Source organism: Stenella coeruleoalba, assembly GCF_951394435.1.
Source record: "Stenella coeruleoalba genome assembly, chromosome: 5".
Lineage (NCBI taxonomy): Eukaryota > Metazoa > Chordata > Mammalia > Artiodactyla > Delphinidae > Stenella > Stenella coeruleoalba.
In genome coordinates this window covers 95,667,758-95,692,256 of record NC_137150.1, presented here as the reverse complement: position 1 = coordinate 95,692,256, position 24,499 = coordinate 95,667,758, and the positions used below count along the sequence as shown (strand labels likewise).

The window sequence follows — 24,499 nt, the reverse complement described above, 5'->3', positions numbered from 1 at the left end:
CTGTTTTCTGTAGCAGCTGAACTAATTTACATTCCCAACAACAGTGTATAAGGGTTCCCTTCTCTCCCTATCTTCTTTATCTTCCTTATGGTAGCCATTCTAATAGGTGTGATGTGATATCTTATCATGGTATTGATTTGCATTTCCCTGATGATTAGTGATGTTGATCATCTTTTCATGTACCTGTTCACCATTTGGATGTCTTCTTTGGAAAAAATGTCTATTTAGTTCCTCTGCCCGTTTATTTATTTATGTATTTTTGGCTGTGTTGGGTTTTTGTTGCTGTGCACAGGTTTTCTCTAGTTGTGGCAAGTGGGGGCTACTCTTTGTTGCAGTGCATGGGCTTCTCATTGTGGTGGCTTCTCTTGTTGCGGAGCACGGGCTCTAGACACGTGGGCTCAGTAGTTGTGGCTCGTGGGCTCTAGAGCGCAGGCTCAGTAGTTGTGGTGCATGGGCTTAGTTGCTCCACGGCATGTGGAATCTTCCCGGACCAGGGCTTGAACCTGTGTCCCCTGCATTGGCAGGCGGATTCTTAACCACTGTGCCACCAGGGAAGTCACCCTCTGCCCATTTTTAAAATTGGATTTTGTTGTTATTCTTATTGAGTTGTATGAGTTCTCTATATATTTTAGACAGTCACCCTTTATCTGATATATAGGTTGCAAATATTTCTCCCATTCCATAGGTTATCTTTTCATTTTATTGGAGCTATCTATTGCAGTGCAGAAGCTTTCTAGTTTGATATAATACCCCTTGTTGATTTTTGCTTTTGTTGCTTGTGCTTTTGGTGTCATATCTAAAAAAATCATTGCCAAGACCGATGCCAAGACACTTCTTCTTCTAGTATTTTACAGTATCAGATCTTATGTTTGTTTTTAATCCATTTTGAGTTCATTTTTGTGAGTTGTGTAAGATAGGGGTTCAATTTCATTTGTTTATTTGTGGTTAACCAGTCTTCCCAGCACCATTTTTGAAGAGACTATGCTTTCATCATTGAGTATTTGTTTGCTCCCTTATCAAATATTAGTTGACTGTTTATGTGGAGGTTTATTTCTAAACTCTTGATTGTATTCCATTGGTCTATATGTCTGTATTTATGCCAGTACCATACTGTTTTGATTACTATAGCTTTGTAGTGCAGTTTGAAATCAGGACGTGTGATACCTTTAGATTTGTTCTTTTTTCTCAGGATTGCTTTGGCTATTTGGGATCTTTTGTTGTTCCACATAAATTTTAGGATTGTTTTTTCTATTACTGTGGAAAATGCCATTGGAATTTTGATAGGGTTTTCACTGGATCTATAGATGACTCTGTTAGTATAGGTGTTTTAACAATATTAATTCTTCCAATCTATGAACATGGGCTCTCTTTCCATTTGTTTATGTCTACTTCAGTTTCTTTCATCAAAGTTTTCATTGTATAGATCTTTCACTTCCTTGGTTAAATTTATTCCTAATTATTTTACTGTTTTTGATGCTACTGTGAATGGGATAGTTTTCTTTATTTTTTTCCAGGTGTTTTGTTGTTAGTGTATAGAAGTGCAATTTATTTCTGTATGTTGATTTTATATCCTGCAGCTTTACTGAATTTGTTGATTAGTTCCAGCAGGTTTTTGATTGAGTCTTTAGGATTTTCTAAATACAGGTGACTCTTGAACAAGATGGGTTTAAACTCTATGGGTTCACTTATACATGGATTTTTTTCAGTAGTAGATACTACAGTACTACATAATCCACAGTTGGTTGAATCTATGGATGTGGAACTGCAGATATGGAGACATTGTGTATAAGGAGGGCTGACTATAAGTTATATGCAGATTTTCTACTGTGTGGAGGGTAAGTGCCCCTAACCTCTGCATTATTCAAGAGTCAACTGTATGAGATGATATCATCTTCAAATAATGACAATTTTACTTCTTCATTTCTGATTTGGATGCCTTTTATTTCTTTGTCTTGCCTAATTACTCTAGCTGACACTTATAGTACTATGTTGAATCAGAGTGGTGACTGTGGACATCCTTGTCTTGTTCTTGATTTTAGAATAAAAGCTTTTAATCTTTCACCATTGAGTGTGATATTAGCTGTGGGTTTGTTGTAAATAGCCTTTATTAAATTTACCTTCTATACCCAGTTTGTTGCGATGTTTTTATCACGAAAGGATGTTGTATTTTATCAAATACATTTTCATTCTATTAATATGGTGTATCACATTTATTGTTTTGTGTATGCTGAATCATACTTTCATCCCAGGGATAAATCCCACTTGGCCATTCTACTTCCCTGAGGTGTAAAGTTAGGTTGCATGAGATAGATCTGTTTTCTTAATATATACATTTGTTGCTATGAACATCCCTCTCAGAACTGCTTTTGTGGTAGGTTTTCCATAGGTTTTAGTATGTTATTTCCAGCTTCATTTGTTTTGAGATATTTAAAAATATTCTTTTTCAACTTATTCTTTGATCTATTGGTTGTTCAGGAGTACGTTGTTTAATTTCTACATATTTGTAGATTTTCCAGCTTTCCTCTTGTTGTTGATGTCTAGTTTCATACCACTGTGGTCAAAAAGGATAGTTGGTATGATTTCATTCTTCTTAAATTTGCTAAGACTTGCTTTGTGGCCTATCATGTGATCTAAAGTGGGGCATGTTCCATGTGCACTTGAGAAGAATGTGTATTCTACTGCTGTGATTGAATGTTCTATAAACGTCTCTTAGGTTCATTTGATCTAATATATGTTTCCAGTCCAATGCTTCTTTATTGATTATCTGTCTGGGGGATCCATCCATTGCTGAAACTGGGGTATTGAAACCCCCTACTATTACTATATTCATGTGTATTTTTCCCTTCAGTTTTGTTGGTATTTGTGTAATAGATTTAGGTGTTTTGACATTGGGTAGGTATAGATTTATGATTGTTATATTTTCTTGATGTATTGACCATTTATCATCATATAATGATCTTTATCTCTTGTTACTGGTTTTGGTTTAAAGCCTATTTTGTCTCATATAAGTATAGATAACCCCCTTTCTTTTGGTTTCTATTTGCATGTAATGTCTTTTTCCATCCCTTCATGTTGAGTCTTTTTGTGTCATGAAATCTAAAGTGAATCTAGGCTGCATGTAGTTGGGTCTTATTTTTTTATTCATTCAGCCACTCTGTGCCTTTTGGTGAATTCAGTCCACTTACATTTTGAGTATTTATTGATACATTAGGACTTATTAATGCTAGCTTATTAATTGCTTTCTATTTGTTTTGCATTTTCATTGTTTCTTTTCCCCTCTGTTTGTGCCTTCCTTTTTTTGTAAATTAGTGATTTTCCATGGTGGTATGCTCTGTTTTCATTTCTTTCGCTTTTGTGAATTTTCTTTATGTTTTTGTTTCGTGGTTACATAAAACATTTCATAGATAAAGCAGACCATTTTAGGCTGATAACAGCATAACTTCAATTGCACACAAAGCTCCACCTTTTTATTCCCTCCCTTTTATATTTTTGATGTCACAGTTTACCTCTTTTTGTACTGTGTATTTGTTAACAAGTTATAGTAGCTGTAGTTATTTTCTTTAACCTTTATACTATAGTTAAGTGGTTAACACACCATCCTATTACAGAATTAGAGTTTTCTAAATCTGTATATTTATCTTCACCAGTGTGTTGTATACTTTTGTATGTTTTCATATCACTAGCATCTTTTCATTTCAGCTTGAAGAACTCCTTTCAGCATTTCTTGCAAGGCAGGTCTAGTGGTGATGAACTCCCTCAGCTTTTGTCTGTCAAGGAAAGTCTTTATTTTTCCTTCGCATCTGAAGGATAACTTTTCTGGGTATTCTTGACTGGCAATTTTTTTCTTTCAACACTTTGGATATGTCATCCACTCTCTCCTGGCCTGTAGGTTTTCTGCTTAGAAATCCACTGAGAGCTGAATGGGCATTCTTTTGTAGATTACAATAATTTTTCCTTTGGCTGCGTTTAGAATTCTCTCTTTACGCTTGTTTTTTGACAGTTTCATTATAATGTGTCTTGGAGAAGGTCTTTTTGCATAGAGATAATAGGGTGATCTCTTAGCTTCTTGAACTTGGTTGTCCAAGTATATCCCTAGGTTTGGGAAGTTCTCAGCTATTATTTCTTGAAATAAACTCTGCCCCCTTTTCCCTCTCTCCTCTCTCTCAAACCCTGATTATTCTAATATTTGTACATTTGGTGGCATCGCATAGATCATGTAAGCTTTCTATGCTCTTTTTCATTCTTTTTTTCCTGCGTTCTCTTCTGATTGGTTTATTTCAAAGTTCCTGTCCTCTAGCTCCCTTATTCAGTCTTCCATTTGATCTCCTTTGCTATAGATGCTCTCTATTGCATTTTTTTCATTTTATTCATGGAATTTTTCAGCTCCAAAATTTCCATTTGCTGCTTCTTTATGATTTCTATCTCTTGGTAAGTTTCTGATTTTGTTCATGTATATTTTGACTTGTTTGTCTCTGTTTCATTGTAGCTCATTGAGTTTCCTCAAACAGCTATTTTGAATTCTTTATCTTCTAGGTTGTTAATTCTGTGCCTTTGAGCTTGGTTATTGGAGGATTATTGTTGTCTTTTGGTGATGACATGTTTCCTTGATTCTTTATAGTTCCTTGTACATTTGCATTGCTGCTTTCACACTTGAAATAGCAGATACCTCCTCCCGTCTTACTAGTTGCCTTTGGATGGGATAAAATGTTCACTAGTCCTGTTTTATCTGTGGTTTTTTCTGCCCTTGTACGGGTACACTTGCTTCCCATGTCTTGCTTCTTCTTGTGGCGCAGTTCTTAACCTTTTCTTACAATCCACCAGGCTAGCTGCTGTTAAGCTTTTGTTTTCCAGAAGGAGGCACTATGGCTTAAGTTTGTATTTCTCCCTTGTCCACAGAGACTGATAGTGTCCTGTTTAGCAGAGTCTCACTTACTGCCTCATTTGGGAGCATGCACAGGAGCTGCTGGTTCCAGAGTGTGGGGAGGTGTGGGTTTAGCACTCAGGGCATTGGGAGTGCCCGTGGGCTCTGTGGAAAGATTGTCGGGTGAGGGTCTCCCATGGGCTCGTGGGCGGACTCCCTGCTAAAGTCCTGAGCACAGTTAGCAGGAACTGCATCCCTTCAGTGCCCTTTGGTATTCTTATCTGCCTCTTTCCTGATCCCTTCCCTCCCTCCAGTCATGGAGATCCCACCTCAGTACTTGGGGTGCTGCTGAGTTAAGTGGGTTTCTCTCATAGTGGGGGTAGCTGGGCACTAACTTGCCACTCTCCTTTTCCCTCTTGGAAGAGAGCGCTCCTGGGTTGTTCAGCCCTGGGCTTGTTATGTGTGGGGAGGGGCAGTGCTGGCAAAGTTCCTCGTACCCTCTTAGTCACATCCAAACTTGTATTTTTTTGTTTCTGGGATTTCCCCTTGGGAAGACGGGATTTCTACAAATTCTTTCTCATCTGTTGGTATCTGCCTGGGTCAGCACTCTCCAGGTTTTCCCTGACTATGGCCAAGAGGGATTGGGACAAGTTCACTGGCTATGCTGTCTTCACTGAGGTTTATCTGCCTGTTACCAGATACACATGTGGTCGAGACTCCTCCTAGGTCCCTTGGCATGTGGTACTGGATCCCTCAATTCCCACAGAGGCACTTTTGTCTTTTGGATGGGTGCCTAATTTGTTGTTAAAAAGGAGGACAAAAAAGGAGGAATGTCTTATGCCATGTCATGGCGCTGATGTCAACTCTGCCAGCGAAAAATTTTCAAAGTCATTATTACCCTTTTTTTTTTTTTTTTTTTTTTTTTTTTTTTGCTGTACGCGGGCCTCTCACTGTTGTGGCCTCTCCCGTTGCGGAGCACAGGCTCCGGACGCGCAGGCTCAGCGGCCATGGCTCACGGGCCCAGCCACTCCGCGGCATGTGGGATCTTCCCGGACTGGGGCACGAACCCGTGTCCCCTGCATCGGCAGGTGGACTCTCAACCACTGCGCCACCAGGGAAGCCCCATTATTACCCTTTTTAATGAACAAATAATACTGTGTGTTCCTTTAAAATGAAGGAGCCCAATGAAATTCTTCCAGTTGAGAGTGTCTGGATACAAGTGTAAAATGAAAGGGAAAAAAATACAGAATCTAAGAAGATCATTAAAAATCCTTTTGTATTTTGGGATTATTTTTACCTTGTTTGGCATTACGTTTACCTCGTATAGGATTTTTTTTTTTTTACATCTTTATTGGAGTATAATTGCTTTTCAATGGTGTGTTAGTTTCTGCTTCATAACAAAGTGAATCAGTTATACATATACATATGTTCCCATATCTCTTCCCTCTTGCGTCTCCCTCCCTCCCACCCTCCCTATCCCACACCTCCAGGCGGTCATGGGGAGCCTGAGGCCTTGTTTAAGTGGTTTATAACAGGTAATACTAGCTATTGAGGAGAGTGATTTTCAGTTTTGCTTTGCTGTTGTTGTTTTCCCTTGCAATTTAACTTATTGCATAATGTCAGATGCAGTTCCCTGGGTTAGGTACTAAAAAGGTCCTACACCCAATTTCCAATGTGGGTAGGGGAGATTTTTCCATACCACCAGGCAATTCTTGGACACCAGCAGGGTGACCTACAGTTCAAATCAATTCTGACACTGTAACTGAGCAGGACCCTATGGGCCCTTCCTGGACAGACCCCCTCCCCCAGGTCCTCTGCCTGCCTCTCCTTTGTAGAAAAGCTGTAGTTTCTCAGGCCTCCCGAGAGTCACAAAAGCCTGGCCCAAGAATTAATGATTGAAAGGACAATATAGTGACAAAAATAGCAGTTGGGCCAGGAGAACTGGTAACAATTGAAACAATAAATCAGCCACATGGCAGTCCATAGTTCCTCCCTGGAATACATAGATAACAGTATCTGATCCACATTCCTGAGTTGTTTTACAGATGCTAAAACCCCCACCAGGTGGAAGAAGTTAACTGTTTGATGATCATGAGCACATAGCCCCCAGACCATCTGGAACCTGAAGATTGGTAACGTTAACCCCGGTGACACCACCTTGCTACCACACCATCAGCCAGTCAGAGAATTGTGCACGAGCTGATCATATACTCTGTGACTCCCCTCCCTCACCTTTCCTTTAAAAATGCTTTCCTGAAACCCATTCGGGAGTTGGGGTGTTTCTGAGCACTAGCTGCCCTGGACTCCTAGTTGGGCGCTTTACGATAAACGCTGCACTTTACTTCCCCACAACCTGGTGTCAGTAGATTGGCTTTACTGTGGGCAGGCGAGTGGACCCAAGTTTGGTTTGGTAACAACACTGTCTATCTGGAGATGGCATCAAATCCCACAGGTTCAGGGCTCAGTCCTATAAGACTCTCCCCCAAGCCCAGCTTCAGATGCCAGTCACAAGTCCAGGTTGTCACCTGTGCTTCTGACTGACTGTAGATCAGAAGTTCCAATGGTCTCTGCCTTGGCTTCAGTTGATTTGCTAGAGCAGCTCACAGAAATCAGAGAAACATTTTACTTACAAGATTACTGGTTTATTATAACCAATTATAACTCAGGAACAGCCAGGAGGAGGAGATGCATAGGGCAAGGTATATGGGAAGGACATAGAGCTTCCATGCTCTGAGTGCACCATTCTCCTTGAATCTCCATGTGTTCACCAACCCGGAAGCTCTCCAAACCCCATCCTTTTGGGTTTTTATGGAGGCTTTATTCCATAGGTGTTATTGATTCAGCCTCCAGGGATGGAGGTCCAGGATGGGACTGAAGGTTCCAACCCTCTAATCATGGTTGGTTCTCCTGACAACCCAACCAGCCCCCATCCTCAGGAGCTTTCCAAAAGCCACCAAAGTAACATACACCCTGCTGTGGTGGAAAGGGGCTTGTAACGAAGAACAAGGCACCCATTTCCCCTTTATGACTCTGAAGTGTTTTCAGGAACTGAGGACACGAAACCAAATATTACAGCAAAAGATGCTCCCATTGCTCTTATCGCTGCCAAGGATTTTGGGAGCTGTGAGCCAGGAACTGTGGATGAAGACCAAATGTATATTTCTTACAAATCACAGTATTGCAGGTACATAGCTATTTTTCCCATCCATGTGTTCACCTGTCCTTCTGTCTATTAAGAAAATAATTAATGAAAAGTATAAACCACTTGAAAAAATAGAGAGTGGTATTAAGTACATAAATGAATTCCCTCCCCAGTCGTCACTCTCAATGTTGTTTCTTGGATGTAACTGCTTGTTTTTAATTATTTGCTTAGTTAGTGCTAATTACACATTACACAGTTATATCTTGTTTTGTCAGCTTTACACTGTACCTTCTGACCTTTCCACATCAGGCAGTACAGCATGGATGGTTAAGTTAAAACACAGACCGAACTCAGACTGCTTGGGTTCTAGTCCAGGTTTGCTGCTTCTAACCTATGTGACCTTGGGCAAATTATCAAGCCATTCATTGCCTCAGTTTCCCTGTCTATCATATGGCATAATAATAGGACTTATCTCATGGGATAATTTAAACATTGTATTAAAAGATTTATGTAAAGTCTTCAAAAGAGTGTCTGGCACATAGGTGCTTAGTACATGTTGGTTGATACTGCTGTTCCTGTTAAGATAATGAAAGGTGAGGTCTTCTGCTGACTCACACTTTCTGTCAGTCTCTTTCTAAACTTTATAAAATTATTTTTATTTCTGTGCATTAGAATAATGTATTTAGACCTTTTCTTTCCCTAATAGCATTAGATAGCACATTTTAACTCCCTCCTGTAAGTGAGGAAGAAAATCACTTCTGCATTATTTTACATTTGACTTCCGTTAGCTAGCATATAACTTTTGCATCATCAGGCTTTATAACCTTTAGTTTTGTTGCTCTAACTATAATTAAGGCTAACGTGTAGGCTTAATTATATCAATCTTTATGGATTGATTCTTTTTTTTTAAAATTAATTTATTTAATTTATTTATTTTTGGCTGCATTGGGTCTTTGTTGCTGCACACGGGCTTTCTCTAGTTGCGGCTAGCGGGGGCTACTCTTTGTTGCGATGCACGGGCTTCTCATTACGGTGGCTTCTCTCATTGTGGAGCACGGGCTCTAGGCGCGCGGGCTTCAGTAGTTGTGGCGCGCAGGCTCAGTAGCTGTGGTTCACGGGCTCTGGAGCACAGGCTCAGTAGTTGTGGCACACAGGCTTAGTTGCTCCATGGCATATGGGATCTTTCCAGACCAGGGATTGAACCTGTGTCCCCCGCATTGGCAGACAGATTCTCAACTACTGTACCACCAGGGAAGCCCTGGATTGATTCTTATACTTAAAAAAAATAACATTACGATAATCATGTAAATGTTAGTCAATATAGAACATGATCCTTTGAAACCAAATCTATATCTCTTGGTGGAGAATTTCCCAAACATCAAGGTCAAATGGATCTTTTTTATACACTACCTCAGTGGCTTAATCATGCTGCATTTTAATTTGCTTCATATTTTAATGATGACTTTCTTATGCCTCTTCTTGTTTTTTTTTTTTTCTGGAGTGCTAATTGCTTTTTTTTTCTGATGAGAGAGAATACCACCTTCTGTAACATGTCATGAGGATTTTCCTTCATATGATTTGTTGAATTGAATCCACTTGCTTCTTCTCCTTTTTTTTTTTTTGCGGTACGCGGGCCTCTCACTGTTGTGGCCTCTCCCGTTGCAGAGCACAGGCTCCGGACACGCAGGCTCAGCGGCCATGGATCTCGGGCCTAGCCGCTCCGCGCCATGTGGGATCCTCCCGGACCGGGGCACGAACCCGCGTCCCCTGCATCGGCAGGCGGACTCTCAAACACTGCGCCACCAGGGAAGCCCCTGATGTGGACCATTTTTAAAGTCTTTATTGAATTTGCTACAATATTGCTTCTGTTTCATGTTTTGGTTTTTTGGCCGCGAGGCATGTGGGATCCCAGTTCCCTGACCAGGGATCAAACCCACACCCCCTGTATCGGAAGGCGAAGTCTTAACCACTGCACTGCCAGGGAAGTCCCTCCACTTGCTTCTTCAAGGCATTTTGGTTCTTTTTCCTCAGAGCCCTCTATCTTCCTGTTTCAGTGTTCACTGATTATTGTCTTGACCTGTTGCCCAGCTGTTATTCTGAGTTTGCTTTTCATTGAATTCCTCGGTTGGTTACACTCTTGCTCATGTCTTTCACTTCCTTGGATTTTTCTTTCCATTTTACTGGGTTAAATCTTCAAATAATGTTTTTCTGAAAGGGCACATGGGAACAAAGCTTACATGTCTGAAACTGTCTTTATTTTGCCCTCATGTATGATTTGTATTTAGAACGCCGTATTCAAAATCCTTTTCCCTCAGAACCTTACAACTTTGCTCTACCGTCTTCTAGTGTCCAGTGTAGCAAAAGACAAGGCTAATGCGAATCTAATTCTTGTTTTTTTATTGGTAACATTGTTCTCCTTTCTGGAAGCTATTAGGACCTTTTCTTTACCTGTGAAATTTTACAAGGCTCTAAGGTGAGGTTTTTTTTTTTTTTGGTAGAAAACTTTATTGTCAAACAGGCAGATCTGCTCACTAATAAGAAAAGAGCTTAAACATCTGAAATTTAGAGATAGAGTATAAAATTTTGAGATACAAAATATTAGAAAGCCATTGTGTTGTACGATATATAGAGCAAAATGCCACAATATAAATAGCAATTAATGTCCAAACTAGAAAAGACTGAAGTCCTTATAAGGTTGTCTTCTAAGCAGAAAGGCCAAAGTGAAGATTAAGGACCAGTTCTAAGAGGGTGTAAGACATGGTCTTTGGGAAGCACTGGAGTTCTATTAAGGCACTTTCTTGCATACCTGGGATAAATCTCACTTGGTCATGGTGTATAATTCTTTTTACACATTGTTGGATTTGATTTGTTAATATTTTGTTGATGATTTTACATCTGTGTTTATGAGGGAAATTTGTCGTTTTCTTGTAATGTCGTCTAGTTTTGGTATTAGGGTAATGCTGGCTTTATAGAAAGAGTTGAAGTATTCCCTCTGCTTCTGTATTCTGACAGAGAGTGTAGAGAATTGATACAATTTCTTCCTTAAATATTTGGTAGAATTCATCAATGAATCCCACCTGGACCTGGTGGTGTCCGTTTTGAAAGGTCATTAATTATTGATCCAGATTCTTTACTAGAGATTATAAGCCTATTCAGATGATCTGTTTCTTCTTGCATAAGTTTTGGCAGAGTGTATCTTTCAGGGAATTGGTGCATTTCATCTCAGTTATCAAATTTGTGGGTATAGAGTTGTTCGTGGTATTCCTTGATTACCTTTCTTTAAAAATTAATTAATTTATTTACCGATTTATTTTTGGCCGTGTTGGGTCTTTGTTGCTGCGCACGGGCTTTCTCTAGTTGTAGTGAGCGGGGACTACTCTTGGTTGTGGTGCGCAGGCTTCTCATTGCGGTGGCTTCTCTTGTTGTGAAGCATGGGCTCTAGACATGCAAGCTTCAGTAGTTGTGGCTCGTGGGCTCTAGAGCGCAGGCTCAGTAGTTGTGGCGCATGGGCTTAGTTGCTCCACAGCATGTGGGTCTTCTCTGACCAGGGCTTGAACCCATGTCCCCTGCATTGGGAGGCAGATTCTTAACTACTGCACCACCAGGGAAGTCCCTTGATTATCCTTTTAATGTCTATGGAATCTATAGTGATGTCTCTTCTTTCATTTCTGATAATGGTAATTTGTGTCCTGTCTGTTTTCCATAGTTAGCCTTGCTGCAGGCTTATTGATTTTATTGATATTTTCAGAGAACCAGCTTCTGGCCTCATTGTCTTTCCTCTATCGATTTCCTGTTTTCAGTTTCATTGATTTCTGCTCTAATTTCTAATTTCTTTTCTTCTCCTTACTTTGGAGTTGATTTGCTTTTCTTTTTCTAGTTTCCTAAGGTTGGAGTTTAGATGATTGATTTTAGATCTTTCCTCTTTTCTAATAATGTGCATTCAGTGCTGTAAATTTCCCTCTAAGACCTACTTTTATGGCATCCCATAAATTTTGATAAGTTGTGTTTTCATTTTCATTTAACTAAAAAGATTTAAATTTTCTATTGATATTTCTTCTTTGACCCTTGTTTTATTTAGAAGTGTGTTGTTTGTTTTATTATTTATTTATTTATTTATTGGGCACCCCTCGTGGCTTGTGGGGTTTTTTAAGTTCCCCAAGCAGAGATTGAACCTGGGCCCTCATCAGTGAGAGCATGGAGTATTAAGCACTGGACTGCCAGGGAATTCCCAGAAGCATGTTGTTTAATTTCCAGGTATTTTGGGATTTCCTAGCTATCGTTGTGTTATTAATTTCTACTTTAATGCCATTGGAGTCTGAGAGCAGACATTGTATGGTTTCTGTTCTTTTCAATTTTTTATGGTATGTTTTATGGCCCAGAATATGATCTGTTTTTGTGCATCTTTCGTGTGAGCTTGAGAAGAATGTGTATTCTGCTGTTGCTAGGTAAGTAGTTTATAGATGTCCATCATATCTAGTTGATTGGTGGTGCTGTTGAGTTCAACTGTGTCCTCACTGACTTTCTGCTTGCTGGATCCATCCATTTCTGATAGTGGGGTATTGAAGTCTTTAACTACAATAGTGAATTTATCTATTTTTTCTTGCAGCTCTATCAGTGTTTGCCTCACATATTTGACTTTCTGTTGTTAGGCACATACATGTTAAAGATTGTTATGTCTTCTTGGAGAATTGACCCTTTTATTATTATATAATATCCTTCTTTATCTCTGATGACTTTCCTCGCTCTGAAGTCTACTCTGTCTGAAGTTAATATAACTATTCCTGCTTTCTTTTGATTAGTGCTAGCCTGGTATATCTTTCTCCATCCACTTACTTTTAATCTATATAAGTCTTTATATTTAAAGTAAGTTTCTTAGAGACACCATATAATTGAGTCTGACAACCTCTGTCTTCTAACTGGTGTCTTTAGTCCATTGGTGTTCAAGGTGATTATTGATATAGTTGGATTAATATCTACCATAGTTGTTACTGTTTTCTATTCATTGTCCTTGTTCTTTGTTCCTATTTTTGTCTTCTGCTCTTTTTCTGACTCTTGTGGTTTTAACTGAGCATTTAAAAAAAATACTTATTTTATTTATTTTTATTTTTGGTTGCATGGTGTCTTAGTTGTGGCATGAGGGATCTTTCGTTGCTGCACGCAGGCTCTTCTTGCAGCACGAGGGCTACTCTCTAGTTGTGGTGTGCGGGCTACTGTCTTGTGGCGTGCGTGTGGGCTTCTCTCTAGTTGTGGTGCATGGGCTTCTCTCTAGTTGTGGTGCGCAGGGTCCAGAGCGCGTGGGCTCTGTAGTTGTGGCCTGCGGGCTCTCTAGTTGAGGTGCTTGGGCTCAGTAGTTGTGGCCATGGGCTTAGTTGCCCCGCAGCATGTGGGATCTTAGTTCCCCAACCAGGGATGGAACCTGTGTCCCCTGCATTGGAAGGCAGTATCTTAACCACTGGACCACCAGGGAAGTCCCTAATTGAACATTTTATAGGTTCCATTTTGTCTCCTTTCTTAGTGTATCAGTTATACTTCTCATTTTGCTTTAAGTGATTGCCCTAGAGTTTTCAGTATGCATTTACAAGCAACTCAAGTCCACTATCAAATAATACCATACTGCTTCATGGGTAGTGCAGGTACATTACTAATAACAAAATATTACTAATTCCTCCCTCCTGTCCCTTGATAATTGCTGTATTTTTTTCCTTTTAGTATGTCTTGTAATTTTTGTTGAAAGCTGGACATGACGTACTGGGTAAAACGAACTCCAGTAAATAGGCTTTTAGTGGTGTGGGGGTGAGGTGTAAGGGAGGTGAAACATTTTATAGTCCTATGATCCTCAGTCCTTTAGTGAGTCTGTGAACTTCAGAATTGTTTTTTAGTCTTACCCCCAACCCTTAAATTGGATAGAATGGTTAGAGTGGGCTGGAGTTGGGTATGTTCCTTACCTCAGTTTGGTTAGGCTCTGATAAAACCTCAGTAGGTTAGGCTCTGGTAAAACTTCAGTAGGTTAGACTCTGGTAAAATAGTTTGGCTTGAGGGCAGGCCTTGTTAAGAAGAATGGAATACTCTGGTATTCAGTACTCCCTCCATCCACTGTCTTGCTTTCTGTGGTGTCATTTACCCATGGTCAACCATGATCTGAAAATATTATATGGAAAATTCCAGAAATGAACAACTTACCAGTTTGAAGTTGTGCATTGTTCTGAGTAGCGTGATGAAATCTTGTGCCATCCTGCTGTTTCCCACCCAGGATCCTCAACCACTGACATCACTGTAGCTCAATCCACGATCACCTGACACAGATGATCCTTCTTCTGATGTGTTGTCAGAAGGTCAGTAGTAGCCTAACACTACGTCACAATGCCTACATCATTCACCTCACTTCATCTCATCACGTAGGCCTTTTATCCTTTTACGTCATCACAAGAAGAAGGACAGTACACCAATAAGATGTTTTTGAGAGAGGGACTTCCCTGGTGGTCCAGTGGCTAAGACTCTGTGCTCCGAATGCAGGGGGCCCGGGTTTGATCCCTGGTTGGGGAGCTAGATCCCACATGCATGCTGCAACGAAGACTTCGCGTGCTGCAACTAAGAGTTTACATGCTGCAACTGAAAAATCCTGCACACGGCAATGAGGACCCTGCACACGGCAACAAAGATCCTGCATGCCGCAACTAAGACCCAGCGCTGCCAAATAAATTTAAAAAAAAAGATATTTTGAGAGAGATCTCATTCACATAACTTTTATTCTAGTATATTATTATAATTGTTCTATTTTATTATTATTGTTAATTTCTTACTGTGCCTAATTTATAAATTAAACTTTATCATAGGTATATATGTATAGGAAAAAGCAGTATATATAGGGTTTGATGTGACGGAGTTTCAGGCATCCACTGGGGGTCTTGGAAATATCTCCTGTGGATAAAGGGGGACTACTGTCCTTCAAAATGATTCCTTTTCCCTTTCTCCTTCTGGAAGCACCAAAGGGATTTTTCTCTGATATTTGCTGTGGGAATCTGTAAAACTGGTGAGCTGTGGTTTTTGAAACAATGTCATCTCAAGTAAGTTTTATTAAAATTTAAGCTGAAGCAGGGATTTATTTGTTGACTATAAGGAGATTTATTGTAGCTGTGGTTTCTGTTGTTTGTGTCTTTCTCTTCAGTACTTGGACCATGAGACTGCATCAGCCACATTCATCGACAGTGGTGGACAGTTTGTTTTCTCCCAGGTGACAGGAATTAGCCGGAATCCTTACTGTGGCTATGAGCACCAGACTCTGTCCAGCCGGGAGCGCCTGGAGGAGGACTCCTTGTTGGCTGCCTTACAGTGGCAGGTGCCTGATGTGGGCCCAGTCCCCTTTTTGAAGAGCACTGACCCTTCTTCCAGCTACTTTGTCATCTTGAACTCTGCAGCCTTCTTCAAGGTGGGAAGCCAGCTAGAGGTGCTGGTTCATGTACAGGATTTTCAAGGAAAGCCCAAGAAGTATGGTGGAGACTACCTGCAGGCCAGAATCCACTCCCCTAAGCTGCAGGCAGGGGCCGTGGGTAGAGTGGTGGACTACCAGAATGGATTTTACAAGGTCTTTTTTACTCTGCTCTGGCCAGGCAGAGTTAAAGTGTCCATATCTCTGGTCCACCCCAGTGAAGGAATCAGAGTTCTTCAGAATCTACAGGAAGAGAAACCAGACAGGGTCTATTTCAAGAGCCTCTTCCGTTCAGGAAGAATTTCTGAAACTACAGAGTGTAATGTGTGTCTTCCTGGGAGTCTTCCCCTGTGCAACTTTACAGATCTCTATACTGGAGAACCCTGGTTCTGCTTCAAACCAAAGAAGCTCCCTTGCAGTAGCAGAATTAACCATTTCAAGGGCGGATACCTGAAGGGCCTCCTAACTGCTGCAGAGAATGCTTTCTTCCAGAGGTACGTGCTCCTTGCTCTAGGGGGTAATTTAAGAGGTCCCTTTTCATTGTCTTTGTCCTACTTAGGAGACTTTCTTGTTTTGGTTATGTGCTTCTTATATCTTTCTGAACTTGGCCCAATTCAAGAGAGGTGGTAAGAAAATAAATATATTTTGTGATTAGTGTGCTTATTTCAGTTCAAATTAATGACCTTAAATTTTTGTTCTTTTACCCTAATATCTTTAACTTCAGAATTGCATAGTATATCTGTATAAGCAAGATCACTTATTCACAGAACAGATAAAAAAAATCATCCAAGAACAGGGCTGCTAGAGGTCTTATAGTCAGGGTAGTGTTTTAGCTTCATGTCTAATAAACTGAAAAAAGTTTTAAGTGACATATTATTAGTTGTTAAAATCATATAAACATTTATGGATAGGAAAAAGACTATGAATATGGTAACATTGCTGGACTGATATAATGATAAGCATGGGAAGCCAGGAATACCACAGCAAACTGTATTTTTGAAGGTTAATAGTTGTTGAAATTATTGCATTCCATGTAGTTCTGAAATAAAATAACATTCTTAAGGAATAAAAAGAAAAATAACATAGAAAGTACAATTACTTGAGAGAATGTAAAACATTTTTTATTTTTAAATGAAATCTGTACTTTAAAAATATTCCCTTGGGCTTCCCTGGTGGCGCAGTGGTTAAGAATCTGCCTGCCAGTGCAGGGGACACAGGTTCGAGCCCTGGTCCGGGAAGATCCCACATGCTGCGGAGAAACTAAGCTCGTGCGCCACAACTACTGAGCCTGCACTCTAGAGCCCATGCTGCACAAGAGAAGCCACCGCAAAGAGAAGCCGGCGCACTGCAACGAAGAGTAGCCCTCGCTTGCTGCAAGTAGAGAAAGCTCGCACGCAGCAGCAAAGACCTGACGCAGCCAAAAATAAAATAAAAATAAAAAATAAAAAAATTTATATAAAAAAAAATTCCCTTGTAGAGAGGGATCACATAAGATGTGTGGTCTGTATGAGCTTCTAAAATAAAACTCTGATTTTTTACTCCCTGAGTCAGCTTTTGGTGGTAACAGTTTTAAGTACATATTTGATGCCATGCTTTCAGAAGGCCAGCAGAGGGAGCACTACTCCCAGTGTATTCACTGTACTCTTGAGGGGACTGCCTAGTTTTTTGTGGCTCCGTACAAAAGGACTTTAGGTTTATTCTTGGGTTCAGATCTTAGACACATTATTTATCAATGACTATGAGCAGATGATTTTATTTCTGTGTACTTTTTGCCTATGTATGAAGACTTTTCAGTTACCCCCTTTTATTTTATTTTAAATAACTTTTTTTAAAGTTTTTTTTTTTTTTTATGTGGACCATTTTTTAAAGTCTTACTCCCTTTTAGAGTTGTGTTGTCAGTCTACTTAGTGGCTTAGCAAAGAGGAGGAAGCATAGCATGTAATTTACTGAAATTCCACGTGGAAAAAAGTGGGGAAAAGGTTAGAGAATTAAGTTCGTGTAAAATTTAAAATGTTCCTAACACTAAATCCTACCATTAAAACCAAAGAACACCTGTGAATCCAGAAGGATAAAATAATGTCTGCCCTTGCCTTTACTTGCATATCCTGGATGAGGCTGGCTGAGGGTACTTTGTAGTAGAATCATTAAAAAAGGTTCTACTTACCTGGAAGTTTTCCGGGAAAGCATTTGAGGTGGCATAAGTTTTTGGAAACCAAACATTTGACAGAGTCCTGATACAGATTTTTTTTTTGCATTGTTTGCTCTGTTAAAAATCTGAAATTTTGCATTAGGCTAACTGAAAAGAAAAAGAGAAAGATTGAAATTGATCATTTGAGGGATCTTTGAGTGCAGTATTTTGAGCTCATGGCCTGAATATGTTAAGCTACGCTCATTTTTACCTCTCTTCCTTGGTGGCTCGTAATGTTTAATTCAGAAAGGATTAAGAAGCTTAGCCTTGGTCTTTGGTTCCCAAATGACAGTTGGACAATTAAGGTGATCTAATCTCTCGAGGAAAAAAAAAAAGTGTTGGTTTTAGAAAGAACCATAATACTTTGCTTAAAAGATTCTGATAATAAGAGGACGTCTTTTGAAAGAATGAGCTTATCACATTAAAAGCTTCCCTTTTATTTTAGCATGATTTATACTTTTTTTTTCTTTCTAACTTTGTATTAAAAATGTTCAGGGGCTTCCCTGGTGGCGCAGTGGTTGAGAGTCCGCCTGCCGATGCAGGGGACACGGGTTCGTGCCCCGGTCCGGGAAGATCCCACATGCCGCGGAGCGGCTGGGTGCGTGAGCCATGGCCGGTGAGCCTGCGCGTTCGGAGCCTGTGCTCCGCAACGGGAGAGGCCAGAACAGTGAGAGGCCCGCGTACCGCTAAAAAAAAAAAAAAAAAAAAAAAAAAAAAAAAAAAAAATGTTCAAATCTGTAGAACCCCTGCAGGAATAACAACAGTGAGCACCCATATACCTTTAACTTAGACTCACCATTGTTATGTTTTGCTGCATTTGCTTTCTCTCTTTCTATGTGTTTATATGTGTGTATTTGTGTATAATTCTTTCCCCTCAGACCATTTGAGAGTAAGGTGCAGACATCATGGCACTGCACCCCAGGCGTATGCATCTCCTAGGACCTTCTCCAACGTATAACCATGACACAGTGATCACACTTGGGCCTTTTATCATTGACACAACATTGTTATTTAATATGCAGTCTATATTCAAGTTTATCCAGTTGTCCCAATAATATCCTTTATTGCTATCTCTTTTATTTTAACTGAGTCTCTGATCACACACAATCTTTTTAGTTGTCTCTTTAATCTTTTAGTCCAGAAGAGTTCTCTAACTTGTTTTGGTTTTTACGACATTGACAATTTTGATGTTGCTGTTTTTGTAGAATATTGCTTAAATTGGATTTGCTGCTTTATTGTTTCTGCGTGATTAGATTGAGAGTAAACATTTTTACAAGCAAATTACAGTGGTGAAGATTTCTTCTTTTCCTTACCTTAAAGCTTTAAACTCATGAAAGTAGTTTATATGTGCTCTCTTAAAGTCATGTATATTAATTGTCTCTTTTATAATCTATGAAATGCTGTTATTCTCTAACATAGCCCCCTATAATTCTCCCTCATTCATTAGAATGTCAGTGCCATGAAGGAGGAGATGCTGTTTTTTTTTTTGTTTGGCTGTGCCACTTGGCTTGTGGAATCTTAGTTCCCCAACCAGGGATCGAACCTGGGCCCTCGGCAGTGAAAGCCTAGAGTCCTAACCACTGGACCTCCAGGGAATTCCTGATGCTATGTGTTTTGTTTACTGTTATATCCCTAGTAGCTAGAATAGTGCCTGGCACATAGTAGAAGCTTAAGAATTATTTAAGAACAAACCTGTTTTGAATTGATTTTTGATGAAATGAAATATCATGACTGCAAGTTCCCATATCGAGTTTGGAAAGTTAACATTTTATTGTTTTGTTTGTTTTTGGTCTAAGTGCAAGAGGCCTAATTATTATGAGCCAGTTTCTGGAATAGTTACACCATGTTTTCAGTATACTTCTCCTGGACTCCACTGTCCCCCACCTTTTCACACAGCCCTCTATCAGATATTTTCTGAGCATGGACTCTAGTCCAGGGCCTGTGCTAAGTACTGAAGATGAAAGATGAATGGGACATAATCCATGTCTTTGAGGAGTACATGTTTTATTAAGGGGAACAGACACTACAGAGCCATAGTAATGATGAACAGAGTACATGCATGAGCACGTATCTGGGGACACATGTCCCTAGGTAGGACTCAGCTCTGGGCAAGGCCTAAGGAATCTGACGTATTACTTAATGCTCCATAGTCTTGCAGCCTGAAAACTAACTAGTGACAAAATAGACATTCTCATCAGTGTGAGCCATTCTCTGAGTCCAAGGGAGGTAAGTAATTCAAACAGAATTTGTCATTTTGGAGTTTGCACTCTAAGGGTGAAGCAGTGAAAAATTAAAAACTTGTTTAATTCTTATTCAGTTTATGTATCCATATAACCTGCTTATTATAATATACCTAGTTTATTAATTATCAATTTTATTGAGTAACATTTATAAGAATATTTCATCTTAGTAAAGCTTTGTGAAATCCTGTCCATTTAAAAATTTGAAAATAAAGATACATATTAGAAAATAAATGTTCCTGAATCTAAGCTTGTACTCTTTTTATTCCTCTTTCAAGTGGTGTCAATATCAAAATGCCAATCAACTCCAGTGGACCTGATTGGGTGACTGTGATTCCCAGCAGTATAAAAGGTAAAAAGGAATGAGCTTGATGATTGTTGTTTTTCCTGCTAAGTGTGTTGAGGCTCTGTAGTTACACTGATGTTACAAAGCCCTTTTTTTTTTCCTTTTTTAATATGTCCCGGTTACTGCTGGGCACGGTTTTAACTGTGTTTTAATAAACGTTCCAGGTGATTCTGATCCATTGTGTAGGATACTATTAAGAGTAAAAGAATGAAATTTAAAAGAGTAAATGTATGTGTTTTGTTTTTGCATAATAGGTATAATGAGCTATAGTGACTTGTAGAAAGAAAGGATGAACATTATTAAGGAGGTTATGCAGATGGAAGGTGATCACTCCTTGGCCTTTTGGCTAAGATCAAGTGCAGATGGCAGACGAGGTCCTTTTAGCTGTTGAAAGCATGTATGTAGTATCCTACAGAGCAGATAGTGCCAACACCAATGCCACAGGGATGAGGTATATAACACATATGAACCCACCAGTGTGGGTATTGACCCACACTGGAACTGCAGAGCAAGGGCCATCTAAAGGGGGAGCTGCAGAGCAAGGGCCATCTAAAGGGGGAGCTGCAGAGCAAGGACCATCTAAAGGGGGAACTGCAGAGCAAGGACCATCTAAAGGGGGAACTGCAGAGCAAGGACCATCTAAAGGGGGAACTGCAGAGCAAGGACCATCTAAAGGGGGTGTCCGCTCAGTTCCTATGTTGCTATGCAAACATTGTTGCTATGCAAAAATGTAGACCCAGCATAGCCAGATCTATAGATTTTTTTCATGAAAAACCAGAAATCAATTTTTGAATGTTAATATCTCCAGATTTCAAAACATTGGCATCCAGTTAAAAACTTTAAAACTATTGTGTGGGCTAAATAAAATTTGAGGCCCAGATGCAGGCAGGACACTGTCAGTCTGTATCTCTGGTGTTCACTGTCATGTGCCACAAGAAATCCTGATCTTTTCCTAGTGAAGAGCTGTATTTGATTTACTTGAACCCAGTAAGTTACTAATTTTAGAGGGTACATATGCGAAACATCGTTAATAGAAATTGCTTACCTTTTATCTGCCTGGCCCTTAACCCCACAGCCGAGATATCAGTAAACATGGGATCACCCAGTAGTGCTCAACCCTTCATATCCTCACATCTGACACCTCCGGAGGCCCCGTCCCACTACCAGATCTATCCCCCTCTTCCACAGCCCTGGTTATCTGGCTCACCCACCTTGTGATTCCCTGGCTGTCCAGTGGGAGGAGCTTTGGGTGGTTTACTTGCACCTGACAGGTCTTGGGATTCAGCCAGGAAGTGGTTGTGGGTTTGTGATGTACATTCGGTTTAGAGAGAAGAAAGATTCAGTAACTAGTGGGGCTTTTGATAGATTTTTAGAGGAAGAAAGAAACCATGAATCAGTAGGAGCAGGGTAGCCTGGCTTTGATAAAACTGTCTCAGAGCAGGTAAATAATTGGAAAGAAAAGAGGAGGACAATTACTTTATAAATCAACGAAGTCCGGCTTGGGGGAACTTCACCTAAATTCACCTTAGTGACCAGCAGGGGGCACTCAAAGATGCTAAACGAAGGGCTCACATTCTTCCTTCTTTAATTCCTTCCTTCTTCCCTCTCTCCCTGCCTTCCTCTCTTAATTCCTTCATTCCCTTTGTTCTCTTTTTAAAATCTTTTGTTTTCAGATAATTTTAGACTTAAGGAAGAGTTGTGGAAATAGTACAAAGTGCCCATATAGCCTTCACCAAGTTTCCCTTATGCTAATTTCTGATTAATCGATTAATTGCTTGGCTGTGCTGGGTCTTCATTGTGGCATGCGGGCTCTCTAGTTGAGGTATGTGGGATCTTAGTTCCTGACCAGGGATCGAACCCAGGCCCCCTGCACTGGGAGTGTGGAGTCTTAACCACTGGACCACCAGGGAAGTCCCCCCTTATGCTAACTTCTTAAGAAATCACAGAACACTTATCAAAACCAAGAATTTAACATCCATATAATGTTATTAACTAAACTATAGAGTTTATTTGGATTTCATCAGTTTTTCCACTAATGTCCTTTTTTGTTTCAGAATCCAGTGCAGATCTCACATTGCATTTAGTTGCATGTTTCCTCAGTCTTTCCTCTGTGACAGATCCTCAGGCTCTTATTGTCTTCCATGACTTTGACACTTTTGAAGAGCATTGGTCAGATAGTTTTTAGAATCTCTCTAAACTTGGGTTTGTCTAGTGTTTTCTTTTGATTGGAATGAGGTTATGCATTTTTGGAAAGAATAGGACAGAAATGATGTTGTATCCTTTTGACGGGGTACATGATGTTGATATGTATTGCTAACAATGTTAACCTTGATCACTTGGTTAAAGTGGTGTCTACCTCGGTTTTCCACTGTAAACTAATTAGTTTTATTTCTTTCTTTCTTTCCTTTTTTTTTTTTTGGCTGTGCCTCTCGGCTTGTGGGATCTTAGTTCCCTGATGAGGGATCGAACCCAGGCCCTCAGCAGTGATAGCATGGAGTCCTAACCACTGGACTGCCAGGGAATTCCCTAAACTAATTATTTTTATCTTTGTATTTACTCAGTATTCTGGGGAGGTACTTTGAGACTGTGGTAGGCTGAATAATGGCCCCTAAATATATCCAGATCCTAATCCGTTGAATTTGTGAATGTTACCTTATATGGCAAAAGAAACTTTACAGATGTGATTAAGTTAAGAGTTTTGAGCTGTGGGGGAGATTATCTGGATTATATGAGTGGGCACTAAATGCAATCACAAGTGTCCTTTTAGGAGGGAGGCAGAGGGAGATTTCATACAGAAGACAGAAAGCCATGTGAAGACGGAAGCAGAGAGAGATTTGAGGATGCCATGACATTGGCTTTAGAAATGGAGAAAGGGGCCATGAGCCAAAGAATATAGCTCTAGAAAAGGCAAGGGAACAAATTCTTCCCTAGATCCTCCAGAGACAGTGTGACTCTCCTAACACCTTGGTGTTGGCCCAGCGATACTGATTTTGGACTCCTGGCCTCAGAACTGTAAGAGAATAAAGTTGTGTTGTTTTAAGCCACTAAATTTGTGGTAATTTGTTACAGCAGCTACAGGAAACGAATACAGAGACTATGTAAACGTTCTGTTTCTGCTTAACCTTTCACCTACTAATTTTAGCATTCATCATTCGATCTTCCCTGCAGCAGTTATTTCTGTGGTGTTCTAATGGTGACTTGCTCTGTCTCTCATTTTTAAGACATTTATTAATTGAAATTTTTCTGTAAGAAAGAGTTGTCCCTTCTTCACCATTAATTTAATTTTATCAGCATAGACTCCTGACTATTTCATTCTTTGGATTATAATCCAATTCAGTTGTTCAAATTGTTCCACTTTTGGTAGTTGAGAACTTTTTTAGTTTGGCTTCTGTGCCCTTTTGACATGCTCTCATTCTTTTTTTTTTTTTTTTTCCATTCACGTATGTTTTAATTCAATGCAAATAACTTACATTTATCTATCACTTATAATTTTATTTTCAATGTGATAAGTAGGACAGGGATTGTTATTTCCATTTTATTTTATTTTATTTTTACATCTTTATTGGGGTATAATTGCTTTACAATGGTGTGTTAGTTTCTGCTTTATAACAAAGTGAATCAGTTATATATATACATATGTTCCCATATCTCTTCCCTCTTGCGTCTCCCTCCCTCCCACCCTCCCTATCCCACCCCTCCAGGTGGTCACAAAGCACCAAGCCGATATCCCTGTGCCATGCGGCTGCGTCCCACTAGCTATCTACCTTATGTTTGGTAGTGTATATATGTCCATGCCTCTCTCTCGCTTTGTCACAGCTCACCCTTCCCCCTCCCCATGACATGCTCTCATTCTTTTAATTAATTAACTTATTTTTTTTGAGCACTTCCTTACTTTATGGTACCACAGAATATTTCAGGTCCATCTTATATTTTCTTTGCCCAGGCCTTGGAAGTGTTCATAATATTTACACTTATATTATTTCACTTATGAATCCTATATTTTGAAGGTTTTATTTCCCCTATGACACTTCATAATTTATATATTAGTTAATTGATTTTTGTACAAGGTAAAACTCTTCTCAGGTGCATGTTTAGAGTCTGGTGGATTGCTTGAGGCTGCCAGTGCTACCCCCATGCACACATAATTCCAGTCAAAAGCAAAGAAACACAGCTTTCAATTAGACTAGACTATCTTATCAAGGGCAAGCATCTGGTTTCTGACAGGCTTTTCCAGTGTCAGAATTACTACTGAATTTTCATAAGCATCTGCACTGTGGTCCTCAGACCATTATAGCC

The 24,499-nt window shown here is 39.8% G+C and overlaps 1 protein-coding gene across 4 annotated transcripts in view; it reads left to right on the top strand.

Moving 5' to 3' along the window:
• Window positions 1–24,499, top strand: part of NXPE3 (neurexophilin and PC-esterase domain family member 3) — a 53,339-nt gene that overhangs the window by 11,404 nt on the left and 17,436 nt on the right. For 3 of the 4 annotated variants that reach the window (XM_079921228.1, XM_079921226.1, XM_079921225.1), the window contains 2 exons: window positions 15,169–15,923; window positions 20,136–20,209. In XM_079921228.1, the coding sequence (XP_079777354.1) occupies window positions 15,169–15,923; window positions 20,136–20,209 (829 nt within the window). Of the gene's footprint in view, window positions 1–14,253; window positions 14,336–15,168; window positions 15,924–20,135; window positions 20,210–24,499 lie in introns of all 4 variants that reach the window. The other variant, XM_079921227.1, reaches the window with a different exon arrangement.